At 43.7% G+C, this 16,379-nt stretch overlaps 1 protein-coding gene across 1 annotated transcript in view; it reads right to left on the reverse strand.

Annotated features, from left to right (window-relative positions):
• Positions 1-10,483, reverse strand: part of LOC123754879 (protein let-653) — a 73,088-nt gene extending 62,605 nt beyond the window's left edge. Inside the window, exons 1-2 of the mRNA XM_069332870.1 lie at positions 10,397-10,483; positions 754-829 (exon numbers count right to left, since the gene is read on the reverse strand). Of these exons, the coding sequence (XP_069188971.1) occupies positions 754-806 (53 nt within the window). The 5' untranslated portion in view covers positions 807-829; positions 10,397-10,483. The remainder of the gene's footprint in view (positions 1-753; positions 830-10,396) is intronic.
• Between the last annotated feature and the right edge of the window lie 5,896 nt (positions 10,484-16,379).

Genomic DNA, 16,379 nt, shown 5'->3' on the forward strand with positions numbered 1-16,379 from the left:
GTCGAGGACTGGGCCGCGGGGACGCTAAGCCCCGAAATCATCTCAAAATAACCTCAAGAAGATAACGAAATTTAAATCAAAAGATGAGACGTCTTTAACAACAAGTTGGAAGAATTCTGGAAAAATGCTGATTATTCCAAGTCTCACTTCAGCCAAAAAATTAAAATACAGTTTTAATTCCGACTCATCTTCTGTCGTGATGTTGCTGGCCCTTATAAACGAGGTGTTGAGACTTATGGATATCCTCGGTTCGTAAATATCTGGTGGTAAATCCAGAGAGGTGACTCTTCAGGATTGTTGATTTATGGAATAAATTACTGGGTAAAATAATAGAGAAAGGGTCGGATTGTTTCAAACGTAGACTAGACATGTATATAAAGGAGTCTGGGTGAATATAATTAGGAGCGGCCTTTTATGGGCCAATAGGCCTTCTGTAGTTTCCTTAAGTCTTGTGTTCTTATGCAACAGAGACAACTGTTGAACACTGGCGCAGTTCAACAAGCACTCTACAGATAAAATTTACAATTAAATAAATACAGATTAACAGCAAGGACGGCAAACAAATGCATGCATTTGTTTGCCGTCCTTGCTGTTAATGTATGAATGTACATACATACATATATGTATGTACATGCATGCATGCATACATACATACATACATACATACATACATACATACATACATACATACATACATACATACATACAGATGATCCTGGACGATGTATAAAATCATAAAAACAGAGAACTCACTCAGTGCGCGCATGTATCAATACGCACGTACGCCAAGAGGGCTCCTGAGCCATATGCGTATTCCGTCTTGCTGTACCTGAAAGGATAGAAGAAAAAATGTAAAAAAAAACCATCTTGGTATTTTACTTTATGGATATAATAATTAGCAGGAAATAAATATACCCAGAGAAGAAAATAATTTTCCTACAAAAACATATTGCCAAAATCTGGAATCAGATCTAACAAGACCCAAAATGACACTGGCAATTCATACACCCCCCAAAAAAAGTTTTTTTTGGGGGGGTTCACAGAGTGTATAGTAAGAACGTTTACAAGTTACGGCAACTCGCTGGACTGCTCTACACGGCGGGCTAAGCTAACGTTTATCATTAAGTTTTAACTACAAATTTAGAGTCGGTTACAGTGACGCACTTTAGCAACTGTTTTAGGAACCCACACCATCACCAGTCCCTCCAGGACCCTCACTGTCAACACTGCTCAGGGTGTGGGTGTTGCACCTGGGGTGTCAGAGACCTCGTGATTGTTACACCTGGGGTGTCAGGGGCCTCATGATTGTTACACCTGGGGTGTCAGAGACCTCGTGATTGTTACACCTGGGGTGTCAGAGGCCTCGTGATTGTTACACCTGGGGTGTCAGAGGCCTCATGATTGTTACACCTGGGGTGTCAGAGGCCTCGTGATTGTTACACCTGGGGTGTCAGACCTCGTGATTGTTACACCTGGGGTGTCAGAGGCCTCGTGATTGTTACACCTGGGGTGTCAGAGGCCTCGTGATTGTTACACCTGGGGTGTCAGAGGCCTCGTGATTGTTACACCTGGGGTGTCAGAGGCCTCGTGATTGTTACACCTGGGGTGTCAGGGGCCTCGTGATTGTTACACCTGGGGTGTCAGGGGCCTCGTGATTGTTACACCTGGGGTGTCAGAGGCCTCGTGATTGTTACACCTGGGGTGTCAGACCTCGTGATTGTTACACCTGGGGTGTCAGAGGCCTCGTGATTGTTACACCTGGGGTGTCAGAGGCCTCGTGATTGTTACACCTGGGGTGTCAGGGGCCTCGTGATTGTTACACCTGGGGTGTCAGGGGCCTCGTGATTGTTACACCTGGGGTGTTACACTTATTACCACCATGACCATAACCACAACCTTAATCATAACCATGGCCACCACCATAACTACAACACAACCATAACCATGGCCACCACCATAACGACAACACAACCATAACCATGGCCACCACCATAACCATGGCCACCACCATAACTACAACACAACCATAACCATGGCCACCACCATAACCATGGCCACCACCATAACTACAACCACAACCATAACCATGGCCACCACCATAACGACAACCACAACCATAACCATGGCCACCACCATAACCATGGCCACCACCATAACTACAACCACAACCATAACCATGGCCACCACCATAACTACAACACAACCATAACCATGGCCACCACCATAACTACAACACAACCATAACCATGGCCACCACCATAACCATGGCCACCACCATAACTACAACCACAACCATAACCATGGCCACCACCATAACTACAACCACAACCATAACCATGGCCACCACCATAACTACAACCACAACCATGACCATAACCATGGCCACCACCATAACCATGGCCACCACCATAACCATGGCCACCACCATAACTACAACCACAACCACAACCATAACCATGGCCACCACCATAACTGCAACCACAACCATAACCACAACCATGGCCATAACCATGACCATAACCATAACCACAACCATGGCCATAACCATGACCATAACCATAACCACAACCATGGCCATAACCATAACCACAACAACAACCACAACCATAACCATGGCCACCACCATAACCACAACCATAACCATGACCACAACCATGGCCATAACCACAACCATGGCCATAACCACAACCATAGCCATAACCATAACCACAACCATGGCCATAACCACAACCATAGCCATAACCATAACCACAACCACAACCATAACCATGACCACAACCATAACCATGGCCACCACCATAACCACAACCATAACCATGACCACAACCATAACCACAACCACAACCATAACCATGGCCACCACCATAACCATGACCATAACCACAACCACAACCATAACCATGACCACAACCATGGCCATAACCACAACCATGACCAGGAACAAAACATCAGCTCGACTCGATGCATCATAAATCTGAACTTTAATTGTTTAACAAATTAGAGTTTTCCTGCGATGATCTTTTGCTCCTTCTTGAGACATCCTTCTTGTTCTCGTCTGTTTCTCTTCCTCCTCCTCCTCCCTCTCTCTTTCCTCCTCCTTCTCTCTTTCCTTCTCCTTTTCTCTTTCCTCTTCCTCTCTTTCCTCCTCCTCATCCTCCTCCTTCTCTCTTTCCTTCTCCTTCTCTCTTTCCTCCTCATCCTCCTCTTCTCTTTCCTTCTGCTCTTTCCGTTTTCTCCTCCTCCTCCTGTTGCTCCTGCCATTCCTGTCCCTCCTTATCGTCTGCCTCTTGCCTCTTCCTCCTCCTTCTGTACTTCTTTACTCTCTCCTCACCCCTAATTTTCCTTATTCCCCCCCTCCCTCTTCTTACTCCGCCCCTCTTCTTTCTCGCCCTCCTTCTTAAGTTCTTCTTCTCCCCCATCTTACTACCCCTTCTTCCCTTCACATCTCACTTCCTGTGTCTTCTTAATCATTAAGTCACGTTATGCCTTCACTTCCTTAACCCCCCCCCCACCTCCTCCTCCTCCACTAATCTTCCTCCTTTCACTTGCTCATAATTCTTTCTTTCATTCCTCCATGAGCTTTCTTCGTTTTTCTTGTAAATATTCTGAACAAGGCATATTGTATTCAGTGTCGGTGTGTTACTTGCAGCTTGACACCTTCTCTCATCGTTTATGTCTTATAGTTTACATGATATATTCTGATTCTAGAAGCCTTTTATTTCTGGTCATACACCTTCACTCTGTTTGCCTGTCTGTCTGTCTGTCTGTCTGTCTGTCGTTCCGGCATCTGTTCTAGCTTTCTCTCTTGTTTTTTTTTAATGTGCTCTTGCTCTCTCTCTTGATCTTGCTAGTTGTGGTATTGGAGAGATCAGAATGTGGGACAACGGGTACCAGCAATATCACCCACGCGGTGTCCGGTACATGCTTATCAACAAGGCTCTGGAGGTATATTGGCGCTTTTCCAAAACTGGAAACTTTTCAGAAAAAAAATTCTCCGCATTTCTATCTATCAAAAAAGTCGAATCTCTTAACATTCGATCTCCTACAATCAGGAAATCGTAATTTATAACCTTTGTTATGAAGCATTACCATTAATTTATAACCCCATAGCGTTTATATAATAATATTACAATATTGTTTTGCTGCGCACCTGCGAATATTTTGATTCTTCAGCCGTGGCTCATCTCATAAGCGATAAATCAAATAAAATGATATTGACAGAACGCACAACGCCACTTTATGGATAAGTAAAACATAATGACAGAATTCGCTACGCCATTGTGCATCACGGAGATCCTTCGCACTTACGCATTAACATACGCCCTTTGAGACGTGCGTATATAAATGCGTAACGGCAGCTGCTTCATGGCATGCGCTCTCTCTTCCCACACACTTCACACACTCAGACACAGTTGAGTCGAGTTTAGGGTAATTAGAAAGGGCATGATGGCGCTGTGTGGCGGCCGACCGTGAAGCCACCGTAGCAACCAGACAGCTGGTCACGTGACTTGGGGCAAGAAGCATGCAAGCCCAGAGGCTATAAGGCCTATGACAGAGCCTTGAGATACTTTTCTTGAGTTGACGAGAAATATATAATTCGCACTACAGCGAAGAAAATAATGGAGCTACGATGCAACTTACTTTTAATTTAATAAAACTTGTACTTAACGTATGTACTCACCTAGTTTCTCTCATCAAGTTGTACTTGAGGGGGATAAGCTTCAGCTATTTGGTCCTGCCTCTTAACCGGGCTGCGCACATGTCTCCAAGATTATTGTGCATCTGATGCACAATCATCATATCTGATGCTGAAACTGTGCTTGGCGTCACTAACTTTACAGCATTCAAATTTGTTCTGATCCTTGACACCGAACATATTGTTTATGATGTATTTTGATCACTTAATGTCTCTAGTTTCAACCTGTGTCACCTTGTTCGTGTACCTCCCGTAATCTGTCATTGTTAGCGCTTCCTACTTCTTTGAGTGTTTAGTATGTAGCGATCATGTCTCTCGTGTTTCTGCTTTCATCCAATAACGAGAGAATTTATTCTTTTAGTCTTCTCTTATAATTCATTCCTCTCAGTTCTGATCCTGGTCTGGTTGGGTTGTTGTGTACTCACCTAGTTGTGGTTGCAGGGGTTGAGCTCTGACTCTTTGGTCCCGCCTCTCAACTGTCAATCAACTGGTGAATGTGTGTGTGTGGAACTCATCCTCCTGTTTAGATAGCAGCTGTTGTGACGATCGTCAATAGTCACGAATTCGTACGTACTTAGCTTTTAGATAGTTGTATACTGACTAGTAAAGAACTCTTAAAAAAATGAAGCTAACAACCAAACTGAAATATTCCTAGGCCTAGTATAGCACACAAATGTACTATATTAGGCCTCAGATATCGTGTGTTAGGCCTGGGAATGTTCGGTTAGGTTAGTTTAATTTGTCTTTTCAACACATGTAAAAAATAGTTTTCCGGTTTGTCCAATTAAATAGTGCCGATTTCTACTTTTATAATTGTTATATATATATATATATATATATATATATATATATATATATATATATATATATATATATATATATATATATATATATATATATATATATATATATAAAGAGAGAGAGAGAGAGAGAGAGAGAGAGAGAGAGAGAGAGAGAGAGAGAGAGAGAGAGAGAGAGAGAGAGAGAGAGAGAGAGGGTATTCAGAGGGGAAAATGCCTGTTGCGTCTTGGGCACGAGTTCAATTTCGGAAGAATTCGAAAAAGTGTTTGACTTGCAACAACGATCGAATCTGCCTCTGACTTTTATCAATGTTTCTAATTGGCGCGTTTTTCATTTTACTTGTTTTGGTTGTGTTGTGTATGTGTTAAGGCCACATTTTGTAATCATGTTATCTTGTACAATAAATTTCCCTATATATGTGAATATAAAGAGGGTTGGTAGGAGAAGACGATATGTGATTTGCACGAGAGCCCGACAAGGCTCTCCCGGGTGCTGCATATCGTCTTCTTCGAGGCTTATAGGTCCCTACAATCAACCAGACGTAGTACCCGCAAAATATACATACATATATATAAAGTTCTTTCGTACATGTCTGTGATTTACAATAGTTTTCATCTATGCCTCACAACTTGGCTTTGAACAATGTTGTTTTGTCAAGTTTGTAAATTTCCCTCAGAATCTTATAAGTCGTTGTCATTCCCCTCCTTCCCTTATCTCTCCTCTCCTCCAGAGACGAGGTACAGTTCCCTGACTTTCCTCGTAGCTCAAAAGCAGCTCAGGAACAGGCCTCGCTACATATGCAGGCGATGAGTCACAATAACGTGGCTGAAGTATGATGACCAGACCACACACTAGAAATTGAAGAGACGACGACGTTTCGGTCCGTCCTGGACCATTCTCAAGTCGACAATCGACTTGAGAATGGTCCAGGACGGACCGAAACGTCGTCGTCTCTTCAATTTCTAGTGTGTGGTCTGGTCATCACTCGCTACATATCTTTACACCTTTCCTTGTTTTTCCTTGTTCTTTTCAGGAGGAGGATACAAGCTGGGCACGCATACAGGGGAGTGGGTCTCACCTCAGATGTGTATTGGCACCGGATTTGTCAACCCGTTCTCGCACTTGCTTACAATATTGGCTTATTTAATAAGTGCATATGTGACATACTAATTGATTGTGAATATTTTAGTTTACCTTGAAAAGCTTCATAGAAAACACCGACCTCACCTAACCTTCTTAGTATGTTAAGATAAGCATCTTATTGCTTCTTAATTACAATTATTACTTAACCTATACCGTTGATAGGTTTAGTAATAATTGTAAATATGAAGCAATAAGATGCTTATCTTAACATACTATGAAGGTTAGGTGAGGTCGGTGTTTTCTATGAAGCTTTTCAAGGTAAACTAAAATATTCACAATCAATTAGTATGTCACATATGTACATATTAAATAAGCCAATATTGACTAAAAGCAAGTGCGAGAACGGGTTGGATGTGTATAGGGGACTCACCTAATTGTGCTTGCGTGTGTGTGTGTGTGTGTGTGTGTGTGTGTGTGTGTGTGTGTGTGTGTGTGTGTGTGTGTGTGTGTGTGCTATAATTGTTCTTCTAGACATTCTCCTTCCCTCGCCTTTACATCCTCTCCTTCATTTCTAGGTCAAAAAGACTTACACAGAGCAGAGGGTTACTCTAACGAGGGCGTGGGAACGTGTGTGAGTGCGTGCGGGAGCGTACACGAAGGTGTGCGAGAGCGTGTGTGAGAATGAGTGCGAGAGAGTGTGCAAGAATGAGAGTGAGTGAGAGAGTGATAGCACCCTCAGACTTCTACAGAACGTAGGGATGCTTGTTAGATTTAGTAAGAGTAGATACGTATTTGTGAAGGCTGTTAAATTGTGTGATAGATATAGAGAGCGTGTGAGAGTGAGAGAACTGTCTGGCAGTGTGTGACTGTCTGAGAGAATGTTAAATTGTGATAATACCAGAAAGGCAGACAGACAGACTAATTGACGGACCCTTTGATACGAGACATACAGACAAGAAAACAGAGCGGCAAGTGAATAGACAGTCATAAACTAACTGACAGGCAGAAAAGCCTGTAACGCAGACACCAAGAAAGGAAGACAAATAGATTGACAGGAATGCACTGACAGACAGACAAACTCATATATCACAGCACCTCTTTACACGAACTTTCACTTTTTACAACCATAATGAGAGAACAATTGACGGAAATGGACATAAATCCCCGTTATCTTAACGGCCCTTACGTTCACGGAAGTGAGATGCTGTGGTGATGATGGATGCTGAAGGACGTAGCTACGAGGTGCTGTTATTGATGACAACTATTGGGAGGGACTATAGGGGCGAACTTAATAAAGTACTACAACAGAATAAAACGATGAGAATCACGACGAATGATCGTCATTACATTAACTGACCCGTAGTTGGATAGGTGGGGGCATAGTAGTTGATCTCAAACCTGCAAGCACATCTAGATGAACACACACACACACACACACACACACACACACACACACACACACACACACACACACACACACACACACACACAATAAAACTTGTGGACAGCTCCTGGGGGGTCGTAGTCCCAATGTCCCGGGTTTGATTACCTGGTGGAGGTGGAAACAAATGGACAGATTCTTTAACGCTGATGCATCTGTTCACCTAGCAGTAAATTGGTATCTAGGAGTTAGACAGTTTCTACGGGCTGCTTCCTGGGGATGTGTGTTTGTGTGTGTGTGTAAGAGAAATATATGTATTAGATATCATACAAGACAAATAGACTGGTTAGAAAGGCGGGGTCCAAGAGCTAATAGCTCGATTCTGCAGACACACATAGTTAACACACACACACACACACACACACACACACACACACACACACACACACACACACACACACACACACACACACACACACACACACAGGCAACACGGGCCGCTGCCTGTGAACCTTTAAGGGTTCTTCTTCACCCTGAAAAAAACTCAAAACAGCCAGGCGAAGAAACATACTCGATCTAGGGACTTGTTTCTCAGGATCAGTGAGGCTGTCCGGATAATATTGACTCCTCGAATTTTCCCCACTTCTTCCTCCTTTTTTATTTTTTTTGTTATAAGATTACAAGGAAGTGAGTAGGAGGTGAGACGAATTCAAAGCGGATGGGGAGAACGGAATATCAGGAAATGATGAGAAGATGAAAGAGAAAAAGAAAGAGTAATATTGACATAATGAAACGATACAAGACACACACACACACACACACACACACACACACACACACACACCGGCCGTGTGTGTGTGTTGAGGGCCGGCCGGCCGAGCGGACAGCACGCTGGACATGTGATCCTGTGGTCCCGGGTTCGATCCCAGGCGCCGGCGAGAAACATTGGGCTGAATTTCTTTCATCCTATGCCCCTGTTACCTAGCAGTAAATAGGTACCTGGGAGTTAGTCAGCTGTCACGGGCTGCTTCCTGAGGTGTGTGTATGTGGGTGTGTGATGTGAAAAAAATAGTAGTAGTAGTAGTAGTTAGAAACAGTTGATTGACAGTTGAGAGGCGGGCCGAAAGAGCAAAGTTCAACCCCCGCAAGTACAACTAGGTGAATACAACTAGGTGAATACACAGGGGTTTCGCGGCTGAACGGACAGCACTCGGGAGTCGTAGTCCCATGTGCTTAAATTCGATTCCCGGCATGAGGCAGAAACAAATGGGCAGAGTTTGTTTCACTATGATGCCCCCTGTTCACCTAGCAGTAAATAGGTACCTGGGAGTTAAACAGCTGCTACGGGCTGCTTCCTTGAGTGTGTGTGTGTGCGCGCGTGTTAAGAGAAATATATGCAATAGACATAATAGAGGAAATTAGATTCGTTAGAAAGGTGGGGTCCAAGGGCTAATACCTCGATTTTGCAGACACAAATAGTAAATACACACACACACACGTGTCCTGTTCCACTGTCGTCCGTCAGAACATGAAGCATGCAAGCTGACCAAGTATTATAATGCCGACACAATACAAATGTTACAACAAATGGAGAATTTTCTCATCTATAAATTAATATTGTTATATTTTAGCATACTGTACATATTTAGGCATTAGTTAGGTTAGGTGTTTAGGTTCTGTTGGCGATTATTTGTATTTGTAGTACGTGGGTGAAGCATTTACAGCGTTGTGGTTCGAACAAAAGTCATCAGTCAAGCACTTGTTCGAGAAGTGTTGGAGCGTCATCAGTTGTGAGTCGTGTGGAAATCGTTCATCATTCATAAACAGGGGGTTTGGCGGGTGCATGGAATGGACTTTGGCCTTTGTTTATGAGGACGGGCTGATGATCTCACCAGGATATTCGAACATGGGAGACCGGGGGATCATCTCACTGAATTCCACAGTATCGACACCACTCCACCGTCGATTGCCTTATAAGTGTTAGCTAGTCCTGCAACTCATTTGCTACCATACGATTTATATATCCAACCAACACCCAGCAACACTCGTAATGCATTTTGGACATTTTTCATGAAAGTCTAGCATATGTTAAGATCATACTGAACCTTCAAGTATGAAACACCTCTTGCATAGTCCTCTAGCAGTAAATCATTAAGTCCCTAAAGATATGCATTATAATAAACTTACGTATTTGGTTCCTGTTAGCTATTATATTAGAACGGAACGAATGTTCTAAAAGATATTTATCCACAAATTAGTTTTCTATTTGTGTTTACTAACAAGTACGCCACTGTACTTAAAACGTAGAGATCATTTCTCCTCTTCATATCAGGTGTTGTTTATTTGTTAAATGTTTGGACTGTAATGTTGGATACATGAAAAGTACCTCGCGATACTTCAAATATCATATTTGTGACTACATGAGTATATCTTACCGTACTGGTTCGCCCCTCAGGAAAGTTGCATCCTCTGCTATACGAGATCACTGCGAGAAAATGGAGCACCCTTTCACTAACGACGATTTCGCTGTTCTGTTTTATAGTTCGTCATTTTTGGAGCTCATTATCTTGGAAAGTATCTCAGTAGTTAGAATGAGACCGGAATCGAAAGGATCAGAGTTTTCGACTCGGTTATCCACGCAATAATCCAACCCGTCATCATAAACAAAGGCCAAAGTTCATTCCGTGCATCCGCCAAACCCCCTGTTTATGAATGGAAAACGGTTTACACACGACACACAACTGATGATGTCCGAACACTTCCGGAACAGGTGCTTCGGTGGAGACATTTGTTCGAGCCACAACGCTGTAATTGCTTCACCCACGTACAACAAATACAACTAATCGCCAACAGAACCTAAACCTCTAACCTAACCTATGGCTAAATATGCACAATATGCTGATATATAACAATATTAATATATATTTGAGAAAATTCCTATTTAGAATGAATAGCATATTAAAATTGATTAATGCGTCTTTGGGGTAGACCGCTGGCTGGTCTGAGGACGGGTCGAATAATCAGCCGATCCTTATCAACAGAGGCCAAATGGCCGTTAATCTTGCCGCCAAACCCCTCGCTGTTTGAGAATGAAAAACTGTTTACACATCGTTTAGTTCGAACAACTGAAAATGTTCGAAATTTTTTCGAATAGTGCTTCGCTGACTATCTCTCTTTGAATCGTAACTTTGTAAAGGCTTCACCCACTAATGCAGCCCGTCCTCGCATACAAAGATCCAAGCTCGTTAATCCAACCACCAAAACCCCGTTAATGAATGAAAAGCGGTTTACACACGACTCACAACTGATGACGTTCGAACACTTCCGGAACAAGTGCTTCGCTCACTTTCCTCTGTTAGAACCACAATTCTATAAATGCTTCACCCATGTTCTTCAAATACAAATAATCGCCAGCAGAACCTAAACACCTAACCTAACCTATGCCTAACTATACATATAATTTTTATGTATAATAATATTAATTTATATATAAGAACAAACCAATTTTTAATACACAGTATGTTAAAACTGATGAATGCGACTGGGGAGAACGGCTGCTGCTTTAAACAGCCTAGTGTAAGGACGGGTTGACTAATGTAATATATATATATATATATATATATATATATATATATATATATATATATATATATATATATATATATATATATATATATATATATATATATATATATATGTATATTTATATATATATATATATATATATATATATATATATATATATATATATATATATATATATATATATATATATATATATATATATATGTATATTTATATATATATATATATATATATCAGCTACTTGAAGTCTTGAAGTATTGAAGTCACCAGTGGACTACGACTTGCTCTAATGGAAATCATCAGTGGATTACTACCTACTCTGTATTGAAATCACTAATGGATTATTATCTACTCTCTATTGAAGTTACCAGTGGACAACCACTTGCTCTCAATTGAAATCATTAGTGGATTACTATCTACCCTCTTTTGAAATCACCAGTGGATTACTATCTACTCTCTATTGAAATCACCAGTGGACAACCACTTGCTCTCAATTGAAATCATTAGTGGATAACTTTCTACTCACTATTGAAATCGCCAGTGGATTACTACTTACTGTCTGTTAAAGTCACCAGTGGATTCCTACTTGCTCTCTAACGAAATCACCAAAAGATTTCTACTATCTACTGAAATCACCAGTGGATTGCTACTGGTTTCATTTTTTTAGTTAATTAGTGAACCTGTACCTGTTTCAAACTTATTATTCATATAATTTCAAACAGTATAAGGCATACTACATAGCTGCATGCCTATGACAAAACGTAAAGTAATTCTCATTTTCCAAAACATAAACAAGTCATGGAACAAATGTGGAGAAGGGGAGGGAAAGGGAAGGAGAAAGGGAAAAGAGGATAGAGATGGTAGGAGAAAGGTCAAATGGGAAGACAGCGATGAAGGTGGGAAAGGTGGAAAGTATGGTAGGAGTCGATCGAGAAAAGAGAGATGAGAGCAGGCAATGATTGGGAGATATGAGTAATGCCACTCTCCTCCATCTTACCCATTGTCATTACCTCCCACACTACATGTCTCCTTCTCACCCACTGCCTTCCGCTGACATTGTCCTCCCCTCCCTCATTGTCCTCCCCTCCCTCATTGTCTTCCCCTCCCTCATTGTCTTCCCCTCCCTCATTGTCTTCCCCCTCCCTCATTGTCTTCCCCTCACTTACCATAATAGCAGTGTTAACGTGATAAATAAAAACCGACAATAATGGTAGTGGCAGCATAACAAAGGCGATCACTCCCAGGGGTGGAAAGTTACCCCAGGTACCGACCTTGCCTCCGGCCACCACGGGCTCTGAGCGCTCAACACTCTCCCAGAGCACCCTTCTATTGGAAGAGGGGGTGCGGGGAGGGAGGGAGGGTGAGAGGGGACGGGAGCCCACGGGGTGAAGGTGAGAGGGACAGGGAGTGGAAGGAAAAGGAAGATGAGAGGGGGGAAGAGATCGAGGGAGGAAAATTACAAGGGGTAGAGACCGTTAGAGAGGGAAGGAAAGAGTGGGAAAATGGATTGCAGAGTGTGAGGGGGAAGGGAAGGTGAAAGGGGGGGATGGGGTCGCCGAGGGGGCTACTCCCACCCCCTGGTAATTGTTAGTGGATCACTCCAATCTGTCTCGACTTTCTCGTTTTTGTCCGGACTACCGATGTAGTGAGGTGCCAAGTATCGTCCAAGTGCCACCACTACCACCAGGTCTGGCCCTAGTGCCACCACTACCACCAGGTCTGACCCTAGTGCCACCACTACCACCAGGTCTGACCCTAGTGCCACCACTACCACCAGGTCTGGCCCTAGTGCCACCACTACCACCAGGTCTGACCCTAGTGCCACCACTACCACCAGGTCTGGCCCTAGTGCCACCACTACCACCAGGTCTGACCCTAGTGCCACCACTACCACCAGGTCTGGCCCTAGTGCCACCACTACCACCAGGTCTGGCCCTAGTGCCACCACTACCACCAGGTCTGACCCTAGTGCCACCACTACCACCAGGTCTGACCCTAGTGCCACCAATACCACCAGGTCTGGCCCTAGTGCCACCACTACCACCAGGTCTGGCCCTAGTGCCACCACTACCACCAGGTCTGACCCTAGTGCCACCAATACCACCAGGTCTGACCCTAGTGCCACCAATACCACCAGGTCTGGCCCTAGTGCCACCAATACCACCAGGTCTGGCCCTAGTGCCACCAATACCACAAGGGCTGGCACTAGTGTTGCCAGTAACACAAAACTCCGCCTCTCAGTCGCTACATCTCTCTCCTCTCCCCCTCACTGCTACCATCCCCGAGTCCTTGTCTTCCCTCGACTCCCTACTCCACCTCTTCCCCTCCAGGGCGTCTCAAGGACCGTTTTTCTCCTCCTCCACCTCCTCCATTCGTGGAGGGATCACTGACGAAGTCTAACTAGCCGAGTATTTGGAGCCATTACCCCTACAGGTGTCGCGTGAGGGATAGACATCACCCTACAGGTGTCGCGTGAGGGATAGACATCACCCTATAGGTGTCGCGTGAGGGACAGACATCACCCTACAGGTGTCGCGTGAGGGATAGACATCACCCTACAGGTGTCACGTGAGGGATAGACATCACCCTACAGATGTCACGTGAGGGATAGACATCACCCTACAGGTGTCACGTTAGGGATAGACATCACCCTACAGGTGTCGCGTGAGGGATAGACATCACCCTACAGGTGTCGCGTGAGGGATAGACATCACCCTACAGGTGTCGCGTGAGGGATAGACATCACCCTACAGGTGTCACGTGAGGGATAGACATCACCCTACAGGTGTCGCGTGAGGGATAGACATCACCCTACAGGTGTCGCGTGAGGGATAGACATCACCCTATAGGTGTCGCGTGAGGGACAGACAGATGAACACACCTGAAATCTGAAGTAATGAACACACCTGAAACACTGAAGAAATCTGAAGAACTAAAATATAAATTCTCCAGGAATATCTACAATGTTTCTAAATTCTTGAAATGTATTAAAGATCGCTGAATAGCACGACTGTAATATTAGTGGTAATCACGCGGAGTAAATCAAGAGATGATGCTCATAAACCCAACAAATCATGCTCAGTAAAGCAACAGATCATGCTCATAAACCCAACAAATCATGCTCAGTAAAGCAACAGATCATGCTCATAAACCCAACAAATCATGCTCAGTAAAGCAACAGATCATGCTCATAAACCCAACAAATCATGCTCAGTAAAGCAACAGATCATGCTCATAAACCCAACAAATCATGCTCAGTAAAGCAACAGATCACCAGCGAAAAGGTGAAGGAGGAGGTAAAGTGCTGGGGAAGTGAATGGGGGAGATGTGTAGAGTCATGCTTTATGCTTGATCCTAACCTTGACCTCTCGCCATTCTCGCCTGTGTTCACCTGAAGGACTGGGAGACTATAGAGCGTAAAACACGAGGAAGACAGTCATAACACTGAGATTAATATGTCCGGACAATGTTTTGTTTACACGCAATCATGCATGACAGCGACATAAATACTGACACGCAAAACATGTGACAAGCAGTATGCATAATAATGATAAAGACAATAAGAAATTACAAATACAATGTAAATGTCACCTGTTAAACGCTAATTCGAATAAAAATCAGCAGCCACCCCTCCTCTCCCGCCAAAAAAAGATAACATTGTGGCTGCCAGACGCATGATAAACAACAACAAAATAGTAATCAGCTGGGCGGGAGGAGGAGGAGACGAGAGGAGATGGCAGGCTGTGTGTCTCTCACGGCAGGTTCCCACGGTCTTCCGAGGGAGGTGCTGTCCGAGCTGATGCTCTGCCGTGACCTCGCATCACCTGTGCAATGCGGAAGCTTTTGCAGGTGTTCCGTTGTATCCTTATGTCACTTGCACCACACGCCAGGCAGCGCAGATGTTTGTACTGTACTGATGCTGTCCGCGGAGTATGTTATTTCACACAGTTGTTACAGTTTGACTCACGGCACCAAAATGGTTCTCACAGCATCAGTAACCGCTCCCTGAGACACCCCACATGAGGCATCGTGATGCCCCAGCACCAGAGTCGACGCTATAACCATTCAGTGTCATGCAGATTCTCCGTCTTAGCGACATTGCATCCGAATGAGACCTAAGTGTTTTTTGTCAGGCTGGCGTAGTGCCCCAAAAAGCGATAAGTGCCAAGTTATCTCGCTGACCTCAAATGGCAAATTACAATTTATGCACCACTGTTGGCCAGAATGTTTCATATGTACCCCCTTGCAAGCCTCTCTTTTCTTTGCCTTTTTCCCTTCATTTTGCACTCTTCCTCCGTCCCTACCTCACCCCTCCCTGTTCCTCCATTTCTTCCCCCCACAACTATTCCCCCACTTCTCCTACATCGCTACACAAGATAATGTTTCGCGTGGTACACTTCATGACAGTAAACATGAACTGCTTTAATGATATGATTATTACCAGGACCTCCCTTCCTTCCTGAGCGAATTGCTCCTCGTCAATCTCTATCTCACACTCTGTATATCTATTTTTATCTCACACTCTGTTTATCTATTTCTATCTCGCAGTTCTTAATATCTGTTCTTTAATATACCTTGCTCTTTTCAGTTTTCAAATATATGACACATCACTTTTTTCATACGGCCCAGGTCAACTGCTGAGTATGATAATTGACCTCCTCCCTTGACCTCTGACTAAGGGTCAAATCTGAGGAGGAGGAGAAGGTACTAGAGGTCAGAGGGAAAGGTAGAGGTCTGAAGGGGGGGTTGTGGACGTTCCAGATGACCCCCCCTCACAGTTCCATACAACAAAAAATTATTCAATCCTCCCCCTGCCCTAGACGACAACCCTCC

The sequence above is a fragment of the Procambarus clarkii genome, chromosome 28 (genome assembly GCF_040958095.1).
Source record: "Procambarus clarkii isolate CNS0578487 chromosome 28, FALCON_Pclarkii_2.0, whole genome shotgun sequence".
Taxonomy (NCBI): domain Eukaryota; kingdom Metazoa; phylum Arthropoda; class Malacostraca; order Decapoda; family Cambaridae; genus Procambarus; species Procambarus clarkii.